General features: G+C 35.9%; 4 protein-coding genes across 5 annotated transcripts; 1 reads left to right on the plus strand and 3 right to left on the minus strand.

The window, feature by feature from the left end:
- Positions 1–10,090: 10,090 nt before the first annotated feature.
- Positions 10,091–11,842, minus strand: LOC133879790 (putative ubiquitin-conjugating enzyme E2 38). Its single transcript, XM_062318567.1, has one exon. The coding sequence runs from the start codon at positions 11,496–11,498 to the stop codon at positions 10,413–10,415; it is 1,086 nt and encodes a 361-aa protein (XP_062174551.1). The 5' UTR covers positions 11,499–11,842; the 3' UTR covers positions 10,091–10,412.
- Positions 11,843–16,250: 4,408 nt separating this feature from the next.
- LOC133858835 (GDSL esterase/lipase At4g16230-like) lies at positions 16,251–18,486 on the minus strand. Of its 2 annotated transcripts, none has more exons than XM_062294290.1 (5): positions 18,156–18,486; positions 17,960–18,069; positions 17,328–17,573; positions 16,992–17,247; positions 16,251–16,622 (listed from the first exon to the last, which is right to left on the minus strand). In XM_062294290.1, the coding sequence occupies exons 1-5, from the start codon at positions 18,403–18,405 to the stop codon at positions 16,399–16,401; spliced, it is 1,086 nt and encodes a 361-aa protein (XP_062150274.1). In that variant the 5' UTR covers positions 18,406–18,486; the 3' UTR covers positions 16,251–16,398. The 2 variants fall into 2 exon arrangements, with proteins under 2 accessions (XP_062150274.1, XP_062150273.1); XM_062294289.1 differs by having other exon boundaries at positions 17,960–18,090; positions 18,156–18,485.
- A 1,115-nt stretch (positions 18,487–19,601) lies between these two features.
- LOC133859613 (uncharacterized) lies at positions 19,602–20,021 on the plus strand. The gene has a single exon (XM_062295082.1). The coding sequence runs from the start codon at positions 19,602–19,604 to the stop codon at positions 20,019–20,021; it is 420 nt and encodes a 139-aa protein (XP_062151066.1).
- Positions 20,022–24,574: 4,553 nt separating this feature from the next.
- Positions 24,575–26,697, minus strand: LOC133858836 (peroxidase 29). Its single transcript, XM_062294291.1, has 3 exons — positions 25,823–26,697; positions 25,143–25,503; positions 24,575–25,055 (listed from the first exon to the last, which is right to left on the minus strand). The coding sequence occupies exons 1-3, from the start codon at positions 26,042–26,044 to the stop codon at positions 24,643–24,645; spliced, it is 996 nt and encodes a 331-aa protein (XP_062150275.1). The 5' UTR covers positions 26,045–26,697; the 3' UTR covers positions 24,575–24,642.
- Between the last annotated feature and the right edge of the window lie 1,202 nt (positions 26,698–27,899).

Consider the following 27,899-nt stretch of genomic DNA (forward strand, 5'->3'; position numbering starts at 1 on the left):
GATCCTCTGATCGCGCCATCTTCGTCTCTCGAACTGTCATCTCCGAAACTAACTATAGAACAACACATGTTTTATAGGTGGAAAAGATACAAGTATAAATCCACGACTTAGTGAACATTATTAAACATGTTTTACATGTTATCATATGGTGAAATTAACTAGTCGGTAGTTGACTTCATGGTTCACCTCCCAGCCTTATTCCTTATAGAATCAAACTCAGGAATCTCACACTCTCTAAAGAGAGCCTGTAGTGGAAGACTTTTCACTTACACACAGTAATAACTTACTAATTGAGAATCCACAATCTAAAACGTCATAACATAGTTAATTTTTCAAATATTATGATCAAAGATCAGTCTCCACATTACAAACCAAGTCTACGAGTCATAAATAAAGATGAAGATTTAAAGCCTATTTTTAAGAAGGTAAAGCAAATGTACAATCTCAATCATGTCATGAAGGGTATCCTCATCTCCATTCCACATGGACTTCAACCAAACTAAATCCATTTCCTCAAAGATAATCTGTATTCGATCCTCTAATCACACCATCCTTGTCTCTCAAACCGTCATCTCTGAAACTAACTATAGAACAATACATGTTTTATAGGTGGAAAAGATACAAGTGAAAGTCCATTACTTAGTGACCATAAATAAGCATGTTGTACATGTTATCATATGGTGAAATTAACTAACCAGTAGTTAACTTTATGGTTCGCCTTCCAGCCTTATTCCTTACAGAATAAGACTCAGGATCTCACGCTCTCCAAAGAGAGCTTGTAGCGAAAGACTTTTTACTTGTACACAAAAATAACTTACTAATGTAGAATCCACAATCTAAAACGTCAAAACATAGATAATTTTCCAAATATTACGGTCAAAGACCAGTCTCCATATTACAAATTGAGTCTACAAGTCATAAATAAATATAAAGATTTAAAGTCTAGTTTTAAGAAGGTAAAGCAAATGTACAATCTCAATCATGTCATGACGGGTATCCTAATCATCTCCATCCCACTTCCACATGGACTTTAGCCAAACTAGATCCAGCTCCTCAAAGATAATCCGTATTAGATCCTCTAATCGCACCATCCTCCTATCTTGAACCATCATCTCCGAAACTAACTATTGAACAACACATGTTTTACAGGTAGAAAAGATGCAAGTGTAAGTCCACGACTTAGTTAGCATAAATACGCATATTGTACACAGTGGTGGAGCTAGGATTTTGGGTGAGGAGGGTCAATAATTTTTTTTTTCAATGAATTAAAAAAATTGAAGTTGAACAAAAATTAATTAAAAATTTTAACTAACGCAATAAATAAATAATTGATCAAAATTAAACTAATTTTTTTAAAACATATAAATGTAACTTACAATTTAATTGAGTTGTCCTCGACGAGTCTTTATTCCTTGAAATCGCTGCATGATTTTTTCATTGCTAATAGTCTTGAATATATCCTTCTCAGTGTACGTGACCAAACAATAATTCATTCACTGATCTTTCATTCTGTTACGTAAACGATTTTTAACAATATTCATAGTTGAAAATGTTCTTTGAAAATCAATGATCAATGTCACCAATGAATAAACCAATGGATAGGTGATATCTTTTTTCATCTCCACCATCTTCTCAGCAAGTTGTCCAATCCCTTTAAGTGTTGCAAATTCTTCACTAGAACACATGTCAATAATATATGTTTCAAGTTGGTTGTCCAAGGTCATAAGTTGAACTGCTGAAAAATCATTCGAATAAAACTGAGCAAGACGAAGTATATTATCCTTATTAAAAACAGCAAACAAGTCATCTAGACTCAGGCACGCAACACAAAGTAATAATTCAGAATTCGCCTCAGTAAAGCGACTGTTAAGTTCTTGGAGTTGCATGTCTATAACAGTATAATAAAGCTCCACACAGTAATGATGATAATTTGTTATGCTTTGATCTTTTTTCTGTGATCTAGGTTGGTACATATCATCTATATTAGGCACAACAATATTTTTTTTTTGGCACAAAACACACAAACTTCTTCAAATAAAGAGTTCCACCCTTCTTCTCTCATAACCTGTAAATGATGCTTTGAAACTTGAACCAACATCATTGCATTCAGAATATTTTGATCTTTTCGTTGTAATGCTTGAGATAACTCATTTGTAATTCCCAAAACACTTTTCATTAAATGTAAATTAAAAGCAAATTCAAAAGTCTGTAGCATTGAATCAATATATTTGCTTCTGCTCTCTGTTCAGAATATAAACCATCTTCCACAATATCTTCAACCGCCTCGATGATAGAAGAAAACATGAGAATAAGATTAATAATTGAACCATAATGAAAGCTCCAACGTGTATCTCTAGGTCTCTTTAGATTTATTTCTTGATTCAAGCCACGACCAGTAGAAATTTCATTATTTTGTAGTGCTTCCACAACTTCAGCAATTCGTTTTTTACGAAGTGTGTCACGATGTTTGCATGATGCTTCAACAACATTAAAAACACTATTAACCAAGCTAAAAAAAGTTGCAATTTGGATGTGATTTTTAGCAACAGCAACTAAAGTCAGTTGAAGCTGATGTGCAAAGCAATGAACATAATAGGCAAATGAGTTTTCATTCAAAATAAGTGTTTTGAGTCCATTCAACTCACCTTGCATATTGCTAGCTCCATTGTATCCTTGTCCTCGCAATCTGCTAATATTTAAATGATGCTTGTTAAGTACTGACTCAATTGTCATCTTCAATACTGCATCTATGGTATTGCTAATATGTGTAATGCCTAAAAAACGTTCAATCACATGGCCCCGCTTATCTACATATCACAAAATGATTGTCAATTGTTCTTTAATAGGTATATCACTAGATTCATCAACTAGTATAGAAAATGACGAGTCTCCAAGATCTTTAAGAATATCATCTAGAGTTTCACTTGCTGCAGCATTTGCTATTTCTTTTTAAATGTCCAATACAGTCATTTGATGGTTTTTAATAGCATTTTTCAAGACTACCTTGTCAATTTCTTCACTATGTTTCGCAAGAAACTGTAACAATTCACAAAATTTTCCTTGATTACTTGAGTTTTTAGATTCATCATGGCCATGAAATGCTAATCTTTGTTGCTGTAAAAAGCGAATACAATCAACTGATGCATTCAAACGAGTTCTATAGTCTCCTTTTTGTTGATCTGATTGCTTGTCAAAAAATGTTATGATGCTTTGTTTCTGATTTAACAAAGATTCAAATCTTCGTCGAACTTGATTATGTGCACTATTGTGAGCCCCCACATGACTTTATAACTTCTCTTTTTTTTTTTTCTTTTTTTCAATTTTTAAACCCTTCAATAACAAATGAGTTTTCTCCTACTTGATTTTCAATGTCCGGTCTGAAGAGATCACAAAACAAGCAATAGGCAACATCTTTTAAAATGTTGTGTTCCAACCAGTCAGAATACTCTTCCAATCATGCTGGATTAAAACGATGCCATGTTTTTTCAAATTGTGTTTGTGGAAAATTATGCTCAAATGGTTGACAAAGTCTTTTTTGTAAATATGCTCTTCGAATTTTGTCTCTATCACTAGGATAGTAATCTGAATTTTTTTTTTTCCTTAAGCAAGGATCGGTTGGCAGATTTGCTGAATCTACCACAATATGACCTCGTTTAGAATTTGATTGTAGCTTAATTGATTGTTCTCGATAATCTTATACAACTACAATTATATATTTTATACAATTAATATATGAAACAAAAACTATAAGTCTATATATATTCCTTAACAATTAAATATAAAAACAAGTATTAAAAAAAAAAATCTAAATATAAAAAAAATAAAAAATAAAAAATTGAAAAGAACAATTCAAATATAAAAATTTAAATCTTAATCAAAATAAAAGTTTATTGCATATTTACATACCTGATAGGCTGGTTGAAAGGTTTATTTGAATGATTGAAGCTTGAGAGCTTTGAGTAACTCAGACACTGAGTTAGAAGCCGGATCCTTCTCCTCCTCTATGATTTCAGTGATTTCAAACTTGTTCACGATTTGTAAAAATAACACTCGTATGTGTTATTGTGTTAAGTTTATCCAAAGCTCTTACGCGTTACGCTCAAAGCCTCAAAGTCTACAAATTTTCTGAGTAAGATTTGACACTCACACGGCTCTAAGATTACTCAACAGTCTCAAGCAAGTCGCACATTGCATTGATGACTGACTCGAAATGACACATTGCACAAGGTCACACATGCACGTCATCGCACACTAATTGGATTTTTTTTCCAAGTACCGCATTAAATTATTATTATTATTTTTTTTTGCACATGAATTCATTTGCTTTTCACACATGAATTTATTTGCATTAAATTTATTTGCCTTTTGCATTAAATTGATAAACTTTTTGCACGACTTCAAGTCTTGAGAAATGTGAAGACTTTTAGTCAAGAGTAAATAATACTCAAAGACTACGCGGTCTACTTGATAGGTAGCATAGGCTACTGGCTGCTGCCAGCTTGCATCCACAATCCACTTGTTTTTTAATCTTCTCTTCGTTTAACTGAACGGTCCGAAGTCCAAACGTGCGCGACTCCAAGTTATGAGTTATCCAACTTTTTTTGTTTGTTTTAAACAATGCATTTTGGATAAAGAAAAAAAAAAAATACTGTCGTCTTCTACCTTCGTCCGGCTTCTTCAACCTCTGAACTAAACTACCTACTTATGGTGTGTTTGGGAACAGAGTAGAATCAAGATTCTACTCGGTTTTTTTTCCTGTACCCAGAAACCCGGAATTCAAATTCAAATCTTATTCTGCGTGGGTCTCACCTGGAGAAAGGACAGCACACCTGCACAGTAGACAAAATTTGTTTGCTTTACCGCGGGTCCCACCTGAGAAAATTATTATTTAAATAAAATAATAGTTTTTAATATTTTTTTATAATAAATAAATATTATTTCAATCATTATTCAACACTACTTTTCATGACACCAATCATTATAAATAACTTTTTATACCTCTAATCATTTTCTACTATTAAAAAACACTAATTTTCAATCTCAAAAATTCAACACCCAAACACAATTTCAAAAAGAATTTTAATTCTACTCATCGTCCAAATATATTTTATTTGTTTCAAAATTCGCAAACAGAATAGGAATTCAAATCTGATTTCAAAAATTCAACACCCAAACGAACTATTACAGTCTTACAGTTACAAAGTAACAGAAATGAGAAAGGTGGGGCAGGAAAAAAAAAAAACCACGACAAAGAGTGGGCAAGCTTGTCCCTTGATAAATTGCTATGTGTGTATTGGGGAGGGGGGGGCATTTGCCTACCCTCGGCCCCCCCTCTCTCCGCCCCTGACTGTACATGTTATCATATGGTGAACTCAGATGTTTAATATATAAATCACATGCAGCAATGTAAGGTAGGGGTGTACAACCGGTTGCAGCTGCGGTTATTTGCTTATAACCGCAATTGGAGTCCCCAGTTATTCTTATTTTAATAACCGCAACCGGTAGAGTTTTTACTAACCGCCGGTTATTTTAAATCGGTTATTAACCGGATAACCGGTTTTTCTATATTATGGAATATTTTCAATTTTTTAAATCCAATATCTGAATTTTAGGTACATCATTCTTTCCTTCCATGTTTTATTTAAATGACAATCACGGTAAATTATCACAAGAGTCAATATAACACATAACTCATTAATTAGCATTTCTTAAGTAGCATCATTTTGTCCTTTCAGTCTCTTAAGTAGCATTTCTTATTAGTCAAGATGAGACTTTGCAATGCATTATCCACTGTATATAAGAAGTAACAAAGAGAAAAAAAAAAACCAAAAAAAAAAAAAAAATGCCAGAGAAATGCTGTTTTTTCATTCACATAAAAAATTTCTTAATAAAATTCCATGTCCAATGTGATTTGTGTGACAGTTAGACAAACGTTTGCCAGTTCTTAGAATTTTTTTCCGTTGAACGTAAATCCTTAAGGTGATCCAACGTTTTATCTTATTATTATTATTATTATTATTATTATTATTATAAAAACTGGTTACCTATTATTAACCGATTTTTTAGAATACAATAACCGGTAACTGCAACCGAGTACCCGGTTATCCGTTTGCGGTTATTTTCGGTTTCCCAGTTTTCTTGGTTAACGGTTATTGCCGATTATTAACGGCTACCGGTTATTTTCGGTTAATAACCGCCCCACTTGTACACCCTTAATGTAAGGTTATAGTTTCGATTTGATGAATAAATGCAATATAGATAAAGTATATGCTATAATAAGATAATCATGTTATAGTTTAACTCCAAATGATCTGCATAGGATATTAACCCATTCCCAATAGAGTTGGCGCTATCTCAAGGGACCTGTAATACAACAACGGTGTCCAAGATATTGTACACACACCATCATATATTAGCAGCCCGACCAACTCCATCCTCCGATGTTTACAACATGTCAGATGGTTGTGCCAAAGATAAGGTTTGTTCTACTCGATCACTGCTTGATTTGTTTTGGGTAAAAAAATAGAAATGCTGATTTTTGGGTGCCAATGATAAATAAAGATGAAGTCATTTCGGGTTCTTCCTCGGTTGGGCGTGGTATAGGGTCTTTGGTTTGTAAGTGTGGCTTAACCGCACCACTGAAGACTTTATGGACTGATGAAAACCTTGGAAGATGATTTTGGGGTTGCACCCAATATGATCCATAAGTAGTAAGTTTTTTTTCCCATAAGGGGAAAATTCATATTGTTGGGATTGTAAGAATTGTTACTGATATGATAAATCCCCAAATTTTTTCCCTCGATGCAAAAAATTCCAGCTGGCCGTTGTCTTTTCTGTACACTTTCCTCGGTTCCGTTGCTACCGTGGGCTTTACGCAATCGATCTGTTTTTTCTAATAAATAGACCCTCAACTTCTAATAGGGTTGTAGAGGTCTTACATGTGCTGTGAAAAAAGCTTAACAACCTGGACAACGAAAATGAGACACTCAATGAAAGGGTTATGATCCTAGATAATGAAAATGTCAAATATATGAAAATGGTTAAGCAACTGAAGATGCAGCTGGAGAAGAGAGACAACATATACACGGAAAGGGTTGAATACCTAGAGAAGGAAAATGACATATATAGGGCAAGAGATAAAGGGTTAATCCTAACTTTGATGTTGTAATTGCTGGTTCTTTGTATGCTTAGTGCATAACTTTAACTTTCTGTGTAATGGAGTACTTTCACTGTTGTAATATTTCCAGTTGACATATGTAATGGAATTATAACATTTTTCCTGTTGAAATGAACGGTTTGCAATGATGTAAATATAAGGAGTAAAATGTTGAAGACATCAACCTGTTTAGAGCATGTTCATTAAAAGACAAGTTGTGTTAACATATAACGTTTATACATCCAATATAGTGTTTAAGTGGTGGGTAGGATCAGTCCCCATTTTTTTTTTCTTTTTTTTTTTAAAAAAAAGAAAAAGAAAAAGGAAAACACCAAATCATTGGTTTAAAAGAAACTTTGTTTTGAAACCATATGTATTTCTAAAAGATTTTGTGTTTTAAAAAGGATTTTATTTTTTGGTATATTACAAATGATGGAACACAATGGGCTCGTAGGTTCTTGATCAATAAGTAGTTTAAAAGTTGGACGGAATCCTCGAAACGATTTGAATTTGTGCAAGTTTGATCGATTAAGGCCGATTGGGGTTTGATCTATCAAAAAAAGAATCTTTGTGTGGCGGTCCTACGTGCATGTGGGAGAAATTAAGTGGCAAAGATTTAGAGTTGAAAAGTTCGATCGATCAAGGATAAGGTTAGGGCTGAGCATGGGCCGGGGGGGGGGGGGGGATGGGGTTTTTTTGCCCCCGCCCCGCAGAGGTGCGGATTCCCCAAAGGGAACCCGCACCCCGCAGATTACCCCATGCACCCGCACAGGGCGGGTGGGGATGGGGCGGGGATCCCTGTGGGTATGCGGGGATCCCCGCGGGTTATGATGGGTTATGAAACAGGGGAGGCACCAAACACGGTTCAGCCGTGAATTCAACAACAACAAAATACCCATCACCGAAACTTCACCCAAATTAGCCAATAATCATCAACAACCCAACCATAATCACTACATCAAATAAATCAACAATAATCCAAATTAATTAAGCCAAATCACAAGAAATTTCCTAGGGATTTTTTGTTGAAACACAGAGAAATCCACCGTGTAAGACCCACTGAAATCGCCAAAAAAACAGACTCGGGTCGCCGGAAAATCGCCACTGGAAGTCGCCGGATTTCCCGCTAGAAATCGCTACCAAATCACGACCAAAAGCAGAAATCAGAAACGGACTGACCTGCAGGGGCCTTCCCCTTCCTCTTCTGCGGCCTGCGGGTGTGTGAGTCTGTGACGTGTGTCCGAGCGACCGTGCGTGCAGGGAGGTGAGGGCGTGAGGCAACGACTAGCGAGTGACGGAGTGAGGGCGTGAGCCGTGAGGGTCAGACCGGCCGGTGACTGGTGAGGGCCGTGAGGCGAGTGGCGGTTCTGGCGGAGTGAATGTGCTGCGGAGCTGGGAGTTAGAAACTTAGAGAAGTTAAGTTAGGGTTAGGGAGTGAATGCTGCGTGACTGACTCGTGAGGGGCCTGAGGGCTGCCTTCTTTCTTTCTTTCTTTTTTTTCAAAATCTGCGGGGCGGGGCGGGGACCCGCAAAATTTCAAGGGCCCCCCCGCACCGCACGGGGGGCCCAAAAAACGCCCCTAAACCCGCACCATGGGTGCGGGTTTAGGCTTCGCGGGGCGGGTTCTACGGGTATTTGCTCACCCCTAGATAAGGTTCATTCAATCGAAAGAGCATCTCCACATGGCAACAAACCGCAAGAACGATGGGTGAAGATGGATGGCTATGATTGATCGCATGTGTGGGTACATGAGATTTGATGCGTATTTAATGCTGACCAATGTGTTTTGGCTGATCAAAATTATTTAGAAGCTTGCATGAGAAACTTTTAAACGCATGGATAAAGGAAAGTTTTCATTTTTCCTTCTCCATGTTCGAACATTGAGAGAGAGAGAGAGAGACGAAGCTTAAGGGGAAGAGCTAGAAGAGGAGGCTTCGAGGGTAAGTCCTTTCACCCGTCTTTTTTTTTTTTTTTTTTCATATGCTATGCTAAAGTTTTTGGATATTTTGTTAAGATGCTTGAAGGATATTAGTTTGTTGATTTTTATGGTTATGGTGATGTTGTTGTTGATATGGTATTGTGTTATTGATGAAGGAATGATTTTTGGTTGTGGCGTTATTGAAAATTGGTGAGAGTTGCAAAGTGTAGTTAGCGTGTTTGTTGTTGTTTGTTTTGAATATTAATAAAGCTGTAAGAATAAAGGATTTTTAGTATGGAGGAAGTTGTTTTAAGATTGTTGATTTGTTGGTGTAAGTGTAGTAAGTTATGGAGTGAAAAATTAGGATTTTGCTGCGTTTCGGACGAGGAAAGCGTATTTTAATCAATTGAACATGACATAGAATGCCTCAATCGAACCTTCAATCGCAACTCGAGTTCTTTGACTTGTATAGTTTTGGATCCAACTAGGAGTAGTGCTTTGAGGTAATCTTGGATAGCATACCTGCCCTCTTGTATGTAGTTATAGTTTATGTAAATTTAGTCACAAGTATGCATTTGAGATTACAGTAAAGAAAGTAACAGTGCCACGTGGTAATTATAAAATACTATAATTATCTTGGGGCCGTTACTTAAATAATACAGATTTTTTTTTTAAAAAATAAAAAAAATAAAAAAAATCAATAGTGTGGCCCACCAACCTCAAGTAAATGGGCCCAAAAGTGCACTGCACAGTTTGGTCTCGTGAACTGCTTGAAGTTTTTGTTAGTGACAACCTCGTAAAAAAAACAACGCAGGTCCTGTGAAAAAAGGCTTTCAATAGACCCACATTCTTTATGCGCTGAATTATTAGTAAAGCGTCACATCTCTTGCCGGTGCAATTTTTTTTTTTTTTTTTTTTTTTATTCTTTTCCTTGTCCTACAAGGATTAATTATTTACAAATATGAAATATTAATTACGTACATAAACATTAAAATGTGACGAGTCAATCAATCAGCTCAAAAGCAAAATTGGAGCAATAATTGGGTTCGGTGAATGTTGATCTTTATGTACAATCCAAGATAAAAGTGTGTTTTAAAATAAAGCTTCATATCCTGTTCCTTTGAGTAAAATTATGTACCTCAATCATCATTCAAAACCTAAAGAAATAATTAAAAGAGGAAAAAAAAAAAAAGAAAAAAAAAAAGGGTTAACTCCTAATCTTCCCCTTGTCTAAAGTGCCAAAGAAAGAAATCAAAATCCCCCAATTTGGTCCCCACTTCGTGTCCTCTCTCTGTCTCTCTCTCGCTCTGTTTTCTTCCATCACATTGCGCACCCATTTCAAGGAGAGTCCTTTTTGGTCATATCCCCATCGCTTTTCTCACTCTTCTTGTTCAATCCCAAAGCCTTCTTTATTCTCCGAATGACACTCTTCGCAATCCCACCACCGCGCTTCTTTTTCACAACCACCTGCGCCGCCTTGGACGACGATGGCGCCGTTTTTCTCTCGACCTTCAACCGTTCGACGAAATTCCCTACCGAAGCTCCGCCCCTATGAAACGCAGCAACAAGCTCCGGGTACAGCTTCTCCATCGACCCTTTGAATTTCTCCGACACCTCGACGCTCGTTGAAGACGAAGAACTCGACGACGACGACGACCCATAATTCCCATAGTACCCAACTCTCAGAAGCCCACCTCTATAAGCATCACAGGCCCTTAATATCCAATCCCCTCGCTCCCGAAAATGCCTGACCACAAGGTCCTCGAAATTCCTCGGTGGCCTTCGGATCAAAAATAGCATTGTCTTGCACGACAAGATGAACACGTCCTCGTTATAAGCCTGCGACTTCTTTTCCCAGATAGCCCGACCCAACATCCCGTGACCCGGTTCGTTGAAGTACGGTTTCTCGTTGAGAACCAGCGCCTGGATCGAGAGCAAGACCTGGAGCACAGTGGACTCACATGGGTTCCACTTCTCGCTCTTCTTACCGGCCCAGGTGTTGAGCAGCGACAAGCAGACCCTCCCGTTGGCGTACAGGTTCGGATTCAGGCGCATACCGTACGAGCGGAAATGGACCTGGGGCGGGCTGGTCGGGTAATCGGGCGGGAAGGCCAAATCGAAGAAGAAGAGTCCATCGTGGTACGGCGTGCCCGCGGCGCCGACGATGACTGCCCTGAGCAGATCGATGCGCTTCTCGTAGGCCCGCACGAAGATCGTCTCCGGGAGGCTCTTCTCTAGGATCCTCCACTCCTGCATAATCTTCTTGTGGGTCCTACAGTTCCCGTTGATGAAGCAATCTGCGCCGTCCTTTTTGGGGCGGTTGAGGTTGAGGTAGGAGTGGTCGGATTCGTCCGAAACGACGTCGAATCGCTTGAAATGCGCGTCCATCGCTTCTTCTATCTCGCCGTTCACAGAGAGGGCCATTGGATTTGACGATTCGTAGGACTGCGTGTTGGGAGAGACAAAAGTACCATATGGGGATTGGTAGAGGAATGTTCCTTTCCCTGATTTAACTGGGGATAAGTATTAAGTGGGGTCTACCTTGGGATGAAAAAAAATTAACGGTGATCCAAGGGCCAACGCTAAGCCTATGATCAATGAACACAAAGCTGTTTGAGATGATATTTTGTTATATGAATAGAAAACTGTTTGATCAGATTCATAGGTGCCAGATGCCAGATGGAGATGAAGTGGACGGTGATCAGGGCATATCAATTACGTCTGATTAATTAGGTGTTTGATGAAATGGGTGAGTGAGCAATGTAGGCAATGTAGGGAATATTGATCATGATCGGTTCGTGCGCATTAGCGGTTAATGTTATGGGCATTTACGTGATCTGTTTGGGTTGGGCACATGTTGGAGTTTGATTACGGCAATTCATTACCCTCGTACACTTGCATGAAATTTGTTGGAATATGGTCTTAAATTCATATCAATATTATTTATTCTCTTGGCTACTTCCTGGCTAGTTCTTACCATTTGGTTTAGATAATTAAGAGCTAAATTACAACTTCCCGGAATATGACTTAAATTTGTGTGAAACTACGGCTTAGAAGTGCTATAGTTTTTCAATAGCACCCGAGCCAAATCCTAACTATATAATGAAGAGCTAGTACTAATGGTTATTGTTTTCAATTCAAGTTATGATACATATCATATTTTATATCACAATGCTGACTTGAACAGGTCCAACTAAACGTTAGATTTTTTTTTTTTTTTTTTTTAATTTAAAAAATAAAGACTAATCCAAGAGTTTGTTATGATTATCACATCAACATTGTGGGATAATATTCAATATAATCTTTTATATTTGAGTACAAATAATTCATTTTCTCTTCTTTTCGTTTGGTTTGTGTTTCGTGTTTCTTGTTTGTTCTAACTTGGTTGAGTCGTCATGTAACCCTCCGGCAAACAGTTTGGCAAATGGAGGTTAATTTACACTCAAAAATCCAAATTACATCCAAATCTTATAAGTTTAATATATTCTGACAATTAACCTATTTGGACGTCAAATTCACCGATCTAAATCCTAACAATAATGGTAAATATCACATTTTTATTCTATAATTATCCCACAATCCTGACATAGTAGTTTCAACTAACATTTGTATTTATTTATTTATTTAACAATAAATGATCTAAAGGTTTGTTGAAACTGACACGTTAATATTGTGAGATAGTTGTTTGATAAAACTATAGTTTATAGTATTGAGTACTGTTAAAAATCATATTTTTATCTCACAATTATCTTACAATGCTGGCATGGAAGTCGCAATCAACTCTTGGATAAGTTATTATTAAAAAAAGAAGATAAAAATACAAGGATTAGTTGAAATTGTCATGAACATTATGAGATAGTTGTGGCATTGTGGGATAAACTAATGTGTATATAATTAATCTTACTCAAATATAAAAAGGTTACATTTTTTTTTTAACGAAATATTTATGTATTTCATTGATCAAATATCACGAGCACAAAACTTTTACATCACAAAGCATAAAGTTTTGCAAAATCATAGCCACATGCTATGAGGTTACAAAATTATAGATACAACAAAATTCTTACAATAAAGTGTTATCTATGATTTTCATCTTCCACTAACCCATGTATAAAAATAGTTAAAAAGTAGATCTACTCCGAGCAGACCAAATTTAAGACAATGATATCCAAATATTTTAAAAAAATTTATTTAAACCGGCCATAAGAGATAACCCCTCATATTGAACTATCCAGGTCGTGAGAGATAATCTCTCACACCAAACTATCTAGGCTGTGAGGGATAACCCCTCATACCTGACTAATCTTCATCCCATAAATCATTTATGATAGTAGATCTATGGAGAAGGAAAACTCTTATTCAAAACAAAAAATACAACCAGCAAACAACAGTGATAGTCATGGAGGAGAAGAACTGCACAATACAGAGGTAGATGAATGGATGCATATCGAAGATGTCAAAATTGCTGATTTGGTCGGAGAACACCTTCACACAAAATAAAAAAAAAAACCACAATAGGAGAGAGAAGGTAGGAGCGGAGAGTAGAAAGGGAAAGAGAGAGGAGGAGCAGCAGATTGTTTTCTTAGAATTTTTCTCTCTATGCAGGTATATATATTATTAATTGATTGTGGATGAATTTTTATAAAAGGTTACATTGAATAATTGAATACAAAGCAAGATGGTGGATACATATTGAATTGAGTAATTCTAAATACTAAATTCTTATCTCACCCTTAAGATTTTTTCTTTTTAATAAAGACTGATATAAGAGCCGATAAACACTGTCATATCAATCCAATAAACTAATAATAAGATGATAATTAAATACGTAGCATTATTATAATCATAAAGATTCTCTTCCAATACATTTTCGAGGCACAGTTGTGAAATTTTGATTTTAAAAATTTTAAAAATTTTGTCATAAAATGTATTTCAGTCGTTTCACCATGTTTTCTCGGTGAAGTGTGAGTCGGAGTTACTGATCCAACAATATCATCTTCTATGAAATGTGGGAAAGGATTCTCTTGACCTTGACATATATACGAATCCGCTAAAACAAACTCTAATCCTTCTCATCATCTTATAATAATTCTAACGTTGAATTTCTCTATATGATCATCTACGGGATTGAGAACAGAGGAGAAAGGTGATACACTGAAAGATAAAAAACTATAGGGTTAATTATTTTATTAGTACTTGAGTTTGAAGTGTTTTTAAATTTAGTACCTAAATTTTTATTTGTATCATAAGTGGTACTTGAGTTAGTAATAAAAATTCATTTAGTACCTCTGTTAAATTTTTCGTTCTAAAATTAACGGTCTGTCACGTGTTAACCGCTGAGACTGACACGTGGAAATATATATAAAAAAAATTAAAAACTTCAAAATTAAAATATTTAAAAAATTATATAAAAATAATATAATTTAAAAAAAATTGAAAAAAGGAAAAAGAAAAAAAAAAAAAAAAAAAGAGGGGTAGCTTGGCGGGTTTGGGGTGGCCGGACCACCCCTCGGCCACCCCATGGCAAAAAAAAAAAAAATTTATGGGTTTTGGCCCTTAGAGAGGGTTTGGGGGTGGTTCGGCCACCCCATGGGCCAAAACCCATAATTTTTTCTTCTTTCTTTTTTCTTTTTCTTTTTTCAAAATTATATTATTATATTATTTTTATATAATTTTTTAAAGTTTTTTATTTTTAAGTTTTTTATTTTTTTATAGAGTGTCACATGTCAACCTCAGCGGTTGACACGTGGCAGACCGTTAATTTTATGACGGAAAATCTAACAGAGGTACTAAATAGGTTTTTACTCTTAAATCAAGTACCACTTGATACAAATAAAAATTCAAGTACTAAATTTAATAATGCTTAAAACTCAAGTACCAATAATGTATTTAACCCAAAATTATAAATAAAGTTCTCCCGAAAAGTAAATAACATTTAATAACAAGCCAAAACTGTTGGAGGAATAAAATGTGAAAACAATTGTTCTCACTGGAGAGCCTGGAGTAGAGAAACTAGAAATATAATAGACAACGACTAAGTGAATTTAGCTTAAATGTTGTAAAAAAAAAAAATTATAGTATTATTTATTTATTTATTTTCAGCACTTGAGCCATATCCAAACTGACTATGGGATAGACATCTTCTGATTTTCACAAGCTTATTAAGATTAAAATAAAATTATTATTTTTGTCAAATTAAGATGAAATTATGATTTCTAAGTTCTAACCCTTCTCTTTTAGGAATATTAGAAGGAGGGTATGCTTTTGAGCGGTAAATCTTGTGGGGCCAACAAAGTGATTGTTTATGAGGGTTTGATCCTTGCACAATAGGTTGTGCACAACTTACTCACATGAGTGAGACCCACCCACTCAAATAGGTCCTACCTATATGAGTGGTTGTACACAACCTGTTGTGTACCAAGTTTTTTCCTTCTTTATTTTTTTCTTCAAAACCTAGTTTGAACAAAAAATTTGTGATCTGGCGGTCAATATTTTTTGGCCTCTATCCCAAGAATTTATAGGGTCATATCATTTATTTGACATATATATATATATATATATATATTTAAAAAAAAAAAAAATTATTTACCTGAACTGAGTAGGTCGTTTCAAGACTTATTATTGGGTTGTTCATACTTTTTCTTTTTAAAAGAAAATAAAGGAATAAGCCTACCATATTAGCCTATTATATATGGTGTGTTCACGAGCAAGGAAAGTTCAGCTTGTTTGGATTTTAGCTTTCCATGCGCGACTGAAGTAGAAGGAATATATTCGAACTGTCACCAAATAAGTTATTATGAAAATGACCACCACTTGCCTGATAATAATCTGACATTGAAGAAATTACCTGCTACATGATGTAGGAGAAAAGTATTTGGAAGAGAAGAAGAACAGTTTAAAGATAAGGATAGTTTGACGGATTCTCACCATCGAGCGGAAGAAGAATAGGGGAATCCGGTGAGGTTTCGTCCTCAAAAAGAAGAAGAAGAGGACTCAAACGAAATCTGTTTAATTATTCATCAAGTCTGTCTGCATTAGAGTACAATAGTTCACTCGAATAAATCTTATAACTAAACCTTAATTTGACCGACTTTATTGAATTACAAAATAACAACTCAATTAATTAATAAAACTATAAGACCCAATTAACTCAGTCTTGTCCCCCATCACTTGGACTGAAACAAAGGCTGCAGATAGGAATTTAGTATAGCTTGTAGTAAAAATTCTTGGGGAAAATCAAATGTTGTATAATAATTAATAAACTTTCTATACATAAACTATGCCTCTTGATGTCCTTGAAAGAGTAGGGAAATCTTTTGAATGATCACAATCCAGCCAGTTGCCTAATGTTCATAGGTGTAATGTCATTGGAGTCGCCATCCAAGAGACGCCTGGCAATGATAACATTTGAAGCATCAGACGGATGGTATGGATCCCAGAACACATACTTGGATCTGTCCCTACAAACTTTTGATGGAGGACCACATGGGATCAAACCCCCAAAGCGCCCAACAAGATAGCAGCATGCAGAATTTGCATTCTCAAAACCTGTTAAATCCAAAAGGAAGCTCTTTTTAGGATAGATCATCCAAATTCAAGCTACTAGATCTGTTACGTACCTACGTAACGTCGCAAGATAATTCGAAGAATTCTGGGTGTTCTTATTTTACGGTAGTCGAAGAACTTTAAACCTCCCGATAAACAAACGAAAATCAGCTTTTTTTAAGGATAGATAATTCAAATTCGAGGTACTTTGTGTAGACGTAACGTGTGATGAAAAATCAACAAGAACGATAGGTTTTGGTAGGGTGATTTGAGGAACTTTAAACATTCCAATAAAAAAACGAAAAGAAGCTTTTTATAGGATAGATCATTCGAATTCAAGTTAAACTAGCAGTAAAGTCCTGAGCATCATACCATATGATATGAAGTTTTGCAGGATATCTTCTACAATGTGATAAACATCTGCATAGGCAAACTGTGATCCCTGAAGATCAGTGTTGAGCTCTGTGATAAGGCATTTCAGCTGGGTGTTGAATAGTTGAGCTAACTGATTCGGCAAATTAACACAATTGTCTCCTGCTGCTGGATTTGAATCCCTCTGATATGGTATACACCCAATTGGTCCTACATTTGCCACAACAATCTTTCTAGCACCCAAGTTGTGTAGTCTCTGCTAACAGAAACAAATATGTTAAGAGTACAATTGAAGTAGAAACGTGACATGAGCATGAAAGCTTTCTAAACAGCTACCGTTAGTTGTAGTCTGTATCTGGAAATCATGGTGGCAACAAACACTTGTGGCGAAATTAACTTCTGTTCAGGAACTGAGATGACAGGTACAAGGTAGTTATTGATGAAATCATTTGAGCCGATTGTAACTGAGAACAAGGCTGATCCAATCAACTTAAGAGCTGCAGGAGCACCAATCATTGAGATTATGTCTTGCCTGGTATTTGCAAAATTATCTATCTGTGCGTCCAGGTTGATTCGGCCACCCTATGCGCATCATGTACAAATATACTTATTATCATCAGCGATGGCACGTTGGCTTAAGTTCTTACGCTATCTGCGACAACTTCTAATATTATCAAAGACAACAAAAGTCGCCGTCGATCACTACTGATATGTCATTATCAGCGATGATTCTAAGCTCATCGCTGATAACATTTCTCGACGACCGGTTGTCGCTAAATATGCGAAATTTCTTGTAGTGTGTATACACATCTAACACATTGAAGTCACTAGAACGCAGTTCAAAGTCATGATTGGATAGGATAGCGTTGATCCACACACTCCATTGAACTGCTTATGAGAATAGCAAGATCTATAATGGAATTACCAAAAAAAAAAAAAAGAGAAACAAAGAAAAAGAAAAAGCTTACAAAGATCGTTCCAGTTTTATTAAGAATTCCACCCCCACCAGAAGCGTAATTGACACCCTGCAGAACCACATGCCCTGCTGTAGTTGGAGCCAAGTAGGGAGGAGTGAAGTCTTTAAGACCCAATTGCTGACCTGTTAAGAAAATATGCTTATGAATATTGAAAGTAGAACTAAACTAATGGAAAATCAGTACTTGCCTATGATGTCGACAATGGTTCTTCCATTTGTGTATCGTCCTGTTGGCATTCCAAAATCAACCCCATTGGGAACATAATTAGCCTTGGAGAGTGAAACAATGTAATTATTGTTTCCCACATCAACCAAGGAATCCCCAAAAACAAAATTAGCAGGAACATTCTTTGCAAAGCAGATCCCCACCAGGATTGAGACTGTCAAGATTCCAGGCACAATCTCAGAAATGAGTTTTCTATTCAAGAAGAAACCCATTACAAGCAACACGAACAGTATAAATCTATGTTATGCTCTTTCAGTAGTCAAACTTTCTTTAACCTACAACTACTGCACTAACTTATAAGAGGCAATTATAGAAGCCATTGAAGAATTTAATGACAAGTGGGCCTTTCAATTGAAAAGAAAAAGGACATATATAGAAGAAGTGGGTCTTTCAAGGAAAAGGACAACATTAACCACACTTAAACAAATGAACTTTGAAATCAGGATATTTATTTAACTGTTGACAGCCTGAAGAAAGATCAAACAAACAGTTGAACTTAATTTCTCTCTCCTTAATCAGACTAGAAACAACCAAGGGAAGACATAATGAGCCTTTACATATGGGTCATGGATGGGCTCTTTCACATTTTGTTAAGCCATTGAGGAACGGAATCTCATGTAAATTATTCACAGAAAAAAAAAAAAAGATATCCCTTTTCCAAGTAAGCGGGAAAAAGAGGAATGCTACACATCATCCCAACTCATATATAGCTAAGAGATAGACTTAGAGTATTCAATGCGCTGCACATTCACCTCCAACTCATGAGAGCAAAGCTGTTGTCAAACATTCAATGTAAATTATATCCGTAGGGCAGTCAGTTGAGAGCAAAGCTGTAGTATTCAATGCGCTGCACATTCACCTCCAACTCATGAGAGCAAAGCTGTTGTCAAACATTCAATATAAATTATATCCGTAGGGCATTCAGTTGGAAACCGTCTTTCTTTATTTTAGATATCTGCTTTTATTATTTCATTTAAATATTCATTTTTAAAGGTTTCTTTTTATATATTCCTGCAACAATCATTGGAAGATTTGCCTTTTCCTAATGAATATTTGAGATTATTGCACCATTGATCTTGTAGTTGACTCTAATTGCAAATTACTCCCTGTAGTAACAAAATTAAATAGGGGATCCCTCTAGTAAACCATAATAACAAATAGGTCTCTGAACATGTTTTCCGTCAGTCATTTTAACAGTTACCGTTACCCCGTCACGTCAAAACTAATCAGAGGTCGACACGTGTAATTTTTTTTTTAAAAAAATATTAACACAAAAATCTGTCCCTCTCGTACCATGCACTAGTCTCCCACCGCCACCATTATACGGAAGAGCCATCTATGCGCACACTCCCACATCCGTGGCTTGGGTCTGGATTCGGCCCTCGAGCCCCGCCAAGTCTCGAATGGCATGGTGGGCCAGACCGCAGCCTGCAAGGCCATCGGCATCATCCTCCTGGCGTGTCAGCCCGGAACCGGCAAGACTGCCATTGCCATGGGCTTGGCCAAGTCGCTTGGTCAGGAGACCCCGTTTGCCATGCTCGCCGATAGCGAGCTCTTCTCACTGGAGATGTCGAAGACTGAAGCCCTAACCCAGGCCTTCCGCAAGGCCATCGACGTGCGCATCAAGGAGGAGACCGAGGTCATCAAGGGAGAGGTCGTGGAGATCCAGATCGACCACCTTGTCATCGCCAGAGCAGCTTCCAAGATCGATAAGCTGACCCTGAAGTCCACAGAGATGGAGACAGTGTACGACTTGGGCGCAAAGATGATCGAGGCGCTGGGGAAGGAGAAGGTGCAGAGCGGAGATGTGGTGGCCATCGATACGTGAGGATGGGAGGTGGAAGAAGGGGGGGTTAATTTTGAGGGAAAAAAAAATAAAGAAAACCCTAGAAAGTACTGTAGCTGATGTGAGAAAAAATGACACTTGTGTCATTTTTGTGTTAATTTTGTGTTAATTTTGTGTTAATATTTTTTGTGTAAATTAAAAATTTGTGTTAATATTTTTTTTTTAAAAAAATTACACGTGTCAGCCTCTGATTGGTTCTGACATGGCGGGGTAACGACAACTGATAAAATGGCTGACGGAAAACACGTTCAGGGACCTATTTGTTATTATGGTTTACCAGAGGGATCCCCCATTTAATTTTGTTGCCACAAGTAGTGATTTGCAATTAGAGCTAACCACAGGAACCAATGATGTAATTATCCCTGAATATATTTATGAAAATGTGATTTTTTTTTTAAAAAAATTTTATTTGATAAGTAAACTGTAAAAGTTTATAAGCCTTACTCATTCTCAAAAGACGCATTAAGAAAGGGTGATACTTAACACGCCTTTCACGTATGACACTATTGTCCAAATAATTGCATCAGAGCAACAGCGGGAGAAAAAGCTCAATCCTCTCTCTAAGATGCTTTGAGAGAGGAAGAGATACCATGACTTATAAAGTATTCAGGTCAAGTTAATCTTGTTAATGTGGGTACACTTTAACACGCTCCCTCACGTAATAATTTTGACCAAATATGTGTTTAAAATACGAGAGAAAAAAATCTATCATCTCAAGAGACCCGCTTTGAATAAGACTCAATAAACTTTATCGTAAATAATGCCCACCAAATGCAACGAGCACTTATTACTGTTTACCATCAGTAGATTTTTCAGCAATTTGTTGGGGCCGATGAAAAGCTATTAGAGCCTTTTTGACACGTTAGGTAGACCGATGTGAAAGCTTTGTATTATGGCAGTGCAAACCAGCTAGACTGAGGCTTTGGTTTTTTATTTTTTATTTTTATGAACTAAAAGCTTTAAACATGATCATCTATTGAAACAGTTATCCAGTAAACATTCTTCAATTTTCCCAGCTGCCAACTGCCAACTGCCCAACGGCTGTTTGGTTTTCAAACTAATGCAAGGGGAAATGCTTGCCTTACAACTCCTACCCAACTTTCACATAACCCTTACTCACATATGTGTGGGACTCAAGTACATGAGATCCACACACATGTGAGTGGGAATTGTGTGGGAGTTGGATGGAAGTTATGAGTGTATCATTTTCTAATGCAGGGACACCACGCGTTGGCAATTAATGCACTCGGCTCTCTTAATATAGCAACACCGGCCAGAAAAATAAATTTAAAAAAAAAAACCCTTTTTTGGCATTGTTTCATATTTCTTTTCGTGCAGCACAGATGGTATGCCAGCGAGCATTTATGGCTACGCACCACATGGCATGGTAATGGGTTTTGGTGAGTTTGTTCAAAATTTCTTGCCTCCAAATGGTCATAAATGGCACCTCCTTTTAATTTCCTGTTGGAGAAGGACTCCTCTAATTTCAAATGAGTTCCAAAACTGTTTTAAGAAATAATGAAATGATAATTTTGCCAAATTAGGTCGTTAAGTTTGGGTTTTCAATTTTGATAATTAGGTCGTTAAGTTTTTATTTGATTTAAAATAAGTTTTTTTGTAAATTTACCGTTCAATTAATTAACATGTCACGTCAAACCAATCAATTAATGTAACGTGGCTTTCATTTGACAAAGTTATGTTTAAACAGTATGAGTTACATGGTACAATTACTTTAAACTATAAAATACCTTAAATAAAAAAGTTATAAAAAAAAAAATGGCTAAAAACAATTTTTGTTAAAAGAAAAGCGGTCAACCACCTCTCGGCTACCATTTTGGTGCGAGAGAACCGTTTCTAGGGAGAAAGGAAAGATAGGGAGAGGAAGAAAAGAAGAAGAAAAGAATGGAACTTTGAGTAAGATCGAGGTGAAAGATAAAGGTAAGTTTCTAAGCCCTTTTCTTCTATTTTGTGGAGTTTAATGTATCATATGATTGTAGAGATAGAGTTTTTCGAAGTCTTGTGGGTATTTCTTTGTTAGAGTATTTTGTAAAGTTTTGGGTTGAATATTGCGTTTTAAGGAAAGTTTCATAAAAAGATTTAGGACCTTTTTGAGATTGCGTTAAGAAGCTTAAAAAATACTTTTAGTATATAAAAAGTTATTAAAGAAAAAATGAGTCTGTTTGATAAAAATCTCAAAAAATTATTTTTTAACCTTTTTTGCTCTAAAAAAAGGCCAAAAATGCATTTTTGAGAAAAACTTAAAAATAAAAACTTTTTCTTAAAAGCTATTTTTGACTATAAAAGCTTTATTTCTAAACACAATCTCAAACATGCCCTTAAATTTTCTTAGAAAAGCCCAAGTATTTTTTTTTTTTAAATTTTAATTTTTTTGTAAAAATAATAATAATAAAAAATGATAAAAAGGTCCACATCTTGAGTAGGTATATCCATTGTCTTTATATATCCCGTGAGCTTCACATTAAAACAAAACGTTGAACATGTACCAACGCCAAAAGTTGAAAAACAGAGAACATGACATATATAGTACAAAAAGGTCATACATGATACATGTTAGATTTTCTAAAATTTGACGTCAGTACTGCCAGCATTTATTTCCTGCGACAGATGGCCATTTCTTTCCCTAAATATTTCAAATAATTTGGATTATCAATTTTTAATTATTCTATCAATTCTGAATTATCATATCAAATTGCAAATAATATCTGTTCTAGCTTTAAATCCCAGGGGCCATTCAAATATACAATGCTGTAAATTTTTTGAAGCCAAATTGTCCAAATGACATTGTTTGAGCTCATTGCAACAATTTCTAAGCTGTAGGAGTACCTAATCTAGGTAATTGCTGATCGGAAGATGACCTTTTGGAGCTTATAAGCTCATCATAAGCTCCACAAGGTCCTCTCACAGTCAGCAATTGTTTGAATGGAGTACCTTTGTAAGTCCCGCTTATGACTCATTCTTTCTTATTCAGTTTTGATAGTGTCGTTTCTTCTCCTTACCCAAATTCCTGGCTCGTATGGGTGTGCGATTTATTTTATTTTATTTTATTATACTATTCTTTACTATTTTCAAGGCTAGAGTATAATTTGAATTTAAATAACTCACCCAAACATATTTTTAAAAAATATAAAAAAAAAATAAAATACTACCCAAACATGCCCTTAATTTGCTTGAGAAAAAGAAAGTATATGCTCCTATGAGTCTCTTCACATCTCTAAGAAGATGCCAAGTTATTTTGATGGACTCTCGGAGGCCAGAGTGCCCTCCAAAATGCAAAATCCCAAACCCAACGTTAGGTATCGACAAACACATTCAAAGTCTAGTTTAATAGTTAAGCCCAGCCCGAAACAATGTTAATAGTTATGCCCAACCTTATTTTTGAAATTTAATGGGCCCAGACGATTTGCCAGCTTCCTTTGGGCATTTCAAATGAACCCTTAGGCTGGCCGATAATAATAGAGAAATGCTATATATATATATATACACTACCGATCAGGATTCCTTCAAATTCTCTACTTGAATTTGAGAGAATTTGGATAGGTGATTGTGAGAGAGTACTTATGGGACTCACTTAACATGATAAGTAGTTGAGTAGCCTAATTTTAATTTGGTCAGGTAGACTCCATAAATGCTCTCTCACAATTACCTACTCAAATTCTCTCAAATTTGGGTAGAAAATTTGAGGGGATCCTTATCCGTTAAAAAAAATAGGAAAATGATACTTACACTCTTGGGGTACAACAATGGTACAACAACAAGACACATTGGGGTGAGACCCAATGTTTGGGTCTCACCCCAATGTATCTTGTTATTGTACCATTGTTGTACATTTGGAGTGTTTTGATCATTTCTCAAAAAAAAATATATATTGAAGAGCTTATGGGCACTGTCACATCAGCCCAAGTAAAATACGAGTGAGATGAGGTGTAATAATTAATAAGCAATAACTGATGAACCCTAGGAAAAAACTTATGTTTCAATATTCTCAAGTTTGTTAGATTTTCCTAGGAAAACCAGCTTACTTATGATAGAGTAAAATATTAGGACCCTTTGTCCTATCCTATAGTTCTCATTATTGAATATATAAAGCTTGCAACTTTTCTTAATTGAGTTCTAATCCTTGATCTAATTAAGCCAAAAAGTTTTATCACAAAATTTTGATGAATTTTAGAACAGTACTCACACATCAAATAAATCTAGAATTAATCCCTTTAGTTTATTGAAATGTTGAACATTTTTATAACCTACAAAAATAAGGTCCATTAAATAATAAATACCGTACCTATTTTTTGATCAAATTGTTGATCACATGATAAAACCTAACTAGGCTTAATTACTTAAGGATATTTACATAAATCTTGCAGAAAAGCAATGAATATGTAATCTGGAGAGCATTGAGACAACACTGGAATAGATCGATCGAGGTCATGACCAAAATTAAGATGGTCAGCTTCTTGAAGCAAAGTTTTGAAGTATGTACGTACATGGAGCATGCATGCTTCTCGATCTACTTCAAATGAGAAGGCCAATAATCATAATAATATTAATATATATATAGTAAACTACATGCATGTTCGAAAAGTTCTTAGTCTATTACGTTACATTTGTTTCTAACAACACCTTGATCCCCGATCAGGACACCTGAAGCAGAGAGCTTCAGAAAGGCAGTGGAAAATGCATGAAAGAAATCATCCTGATCAGCGGCAAAATGTTCCACAATTTGAGCCGTTCGAGGATCCAACACTATTTCAGCATCAATTCTCAGCACACCGCGCCCGCCCATTGCATTCATGTAATACCGATTATCAAACATTAATGCGGTAGGATCATTAAGAACAAAACTTGCGTTTGAGGCTGCTAAACACCCTTTTGGACAATTCAACCTTAAGAATGCTTCAAATCTCGGCTCCATTAATCCTTGATCACCCTCGCCACCTTCAGGTTTGTACAGACGATTCACAATGTTTAAACAATGTGTAACTCCTAGCGTATGTGCGCCTGCATAAATGCATATGTATGTGTAGGGATATCAGCTATATATATATGCATGAACATGCATCAAAAGCATATGATTTCATTAAATACCCATAATGGCGACGGATTCTTCAATGGTCATTCCTTTTCTGGCAAAAATATGAAGCATGTCATCGACCCCGGTAGTTGCAGGAGGGATTAAAGTATCGGCAAGTTCATAGCTTGGAGCAGTGGAGGAATCCCGCCGGCCCAAGGGAACCTTTATCTGTGGCCCCCCGGACCTAGCAACCGCCTCTCGAGCAGCCAATACGAGAATGTCGGCACATGAAACTTGTTCGGGGCATGCTGCTTCAACCATTGACTTGAGAATGCTGATTAACTCCCTCTTTCGAATTCCAAAATTTTTCGCTGAAGTCATCTCGGATAACCCATCTGCCTCAACCGGATCAACCAGAATGGAAGCATCGCAGCCCTTTTATGATCATGAAAAAAAGAAAAGAAGGAAAATTACATCAAAAAGTAAAGGCTTAGGTTCAAAACCAAGATCTCTAGCTTGCTAGCTCCAAACCGAACGGGTTGGCTCGAGTGGTAAGTCGGTCAGTCGGCCTTTGTAGTACTGTCTCATGAAGCATCATGCCGTCGATCCATGTGAATTAAGGGGGGGGGGGGGGGGGGGGGGGGGGTGTGCTTTGCACGATGTCCCGGAATCTAGGCGGGGCAAATTATAAAAAAAAAAAAAACAGGTGCGTGTGCTGTGTGCATGTGTATTTGTGTGTGAAAGAGAGAGAGACCTGAACTTGGCAGTCATGGAACATGAGCCTCAACAAAGCTGCAGGTGAGGTGGGATCAGTGAGAAAGATGGGTTGAAGGCCAGCTCTGACAATATCCTCAAGTTGTGGGCATGACTTCTCGTAAAAGTTGTACTGGAGAGCTCCTCCTTCAACCCCATTAATCCTGAGTACAACAAACATAAGGACCATTGCAACTATGGTTCTCATATCCATGTTATTCATGATCAGATGGGAGCTTGAATTCAGATTTGCACTATTTATAAGCAGAGAAGCACCACACCACAGTACGTAGCCCTAACTAAAGAAATTACTTGTCCTATGTTATTGAATACTTTTATCTACTCGGATGACTAATTAATTATGATAATTAAGTACTTTGTAGGTTGGAAACATAGCAAACAGTGGGAATATCGACAGAAATCAGAAAAAGGGAAGATGGGTAAATTGCCCCTGGTTAATTTGCTAGCGGTAAAAGTTTGGGAAAGGGATGAGTATTCGTCAAGAGAGGATTTTGTGGCCTTGTCCTTGAATACACAAATCCTTTTGCATTAAACTTGCAAGTTTTAAATGCCATCTACCTTGTTATAAATTGTAAGTTTATTCACTTAAAATATTCTTAGAATTTAATAAATATAATACTGCAATAGAGAAGAACAATATGGATGGAAGGCAATAACCACCATCACCATAATAAGTTCTCTCTGTTTCTGTGTGTGTGTGTGTGTGTAGGGATAAGGATTAGTAACATTTATTTCTGAAAAATAAAATGATGAAAAGATCGAGAATTGTAGGACTAGATCTGAAAATTCAAATTGGCTGGTAACCAACATAGTAATTGGATGCTTAATATGGTCATATACAAATTAATTTATTTTCATCTACACTCCGAACAAGCTTTCTCAATTATCACAGGTGAAATTCAACATTTAATTTCCTTGGATTCCATCCTATCTCCATTTCATTATTCATTTATATATATCGATCTATTAATTAATTATTGGTTGAGATGTTAATGTTCCCTGCTCTCTATAATTTCTTTATATGGGATAACTTTACTAAACCCGAAAAGGTGCAGTTAAGAGATTGATTCTGGGTTTGAAAATGACTGCATGCTAAACATCAACCATGTAGATCTCAATCAATGACATGACCATCCTCTCACATGTTTGGAAGACATTAAAGTATCTTTCTTTCTTATTTCTTTATGAGAGCACTAGCTAGTAACAGTTTCCATATAACCTATTCCCAAGCTTTCTTATTTCACACGCAACAACTACCTTATTATTTCTTTAAATGTTGAGAATGCTATAGTATTACCAAATACATCGGGTAACACTTTAGGTTTCCTATACATTATTTTAATATAAAACATCTCTCACCTCTCATCTTTTTGCCTTTCATTAGGGAAAATGTTGGGATTTTGTAAAAAATGTGAGGATAAGCAAGGAACTCATATTTTGTAAAAAAATAACATCTTAATGGTATAGAGAAAGATAATCAAAGCTATAGTCAAGTATATTTGGATAAGATAACAAAAAGTAATTATGTTCCTTAAATTTAGAGAAAATCGAAAAAAAACTGCTGTTGGTGCTCTTAGAATACGTACATCAAGAAAGTTTCACTGACCAAAGCTTGCTTTTTTTTCTTTTTAAATTTTTTCTAAGCAAATAATGATTGCCGAATATGTATTAGCTTCAATTGATATTAATGGCAACATCAATAGGTGGATTTCATTAATATGGATTGGACTGGGAGTGAATTAAGTCGTTCGCGAACAGGCTCAAGCTCAACTCGAATTAACTCAGTTTGAGCTTGGTTCATTTATTAAATGAACAGAGCTTGAATAAAAATTTAGACTCATTTATTAAATTAGCCAAACTTGTATAAGCTTGGTTTTACTCATAAAAGCTCGTATAATTTCATTTTTATTATTTTATAATATAACTTTTTTAAACTTTGTAATGAGAACATTTATCTATTAAAAAAAATAAAAAGAAATTTTCTTTGTAATGTAATAAATATATATAACTTGAATTATTGTAATTGTGGGTTTGGATATATAAATATGTGTATTTGT

This window comes from Alnus glutinosa, chromosome 1 (assembly GCF_958979055.1).
Source record: "Alnus glutinosa chromosome 1, dhAlnGlut1.1, whole genome shotgun sequence".
Lineage (NCBI taxonomy): Eukaryota > Viridiplantae > Streptophyta > Magnoliopsida > Fagales > Betulaceae > Alnus > Alnus glutinosa.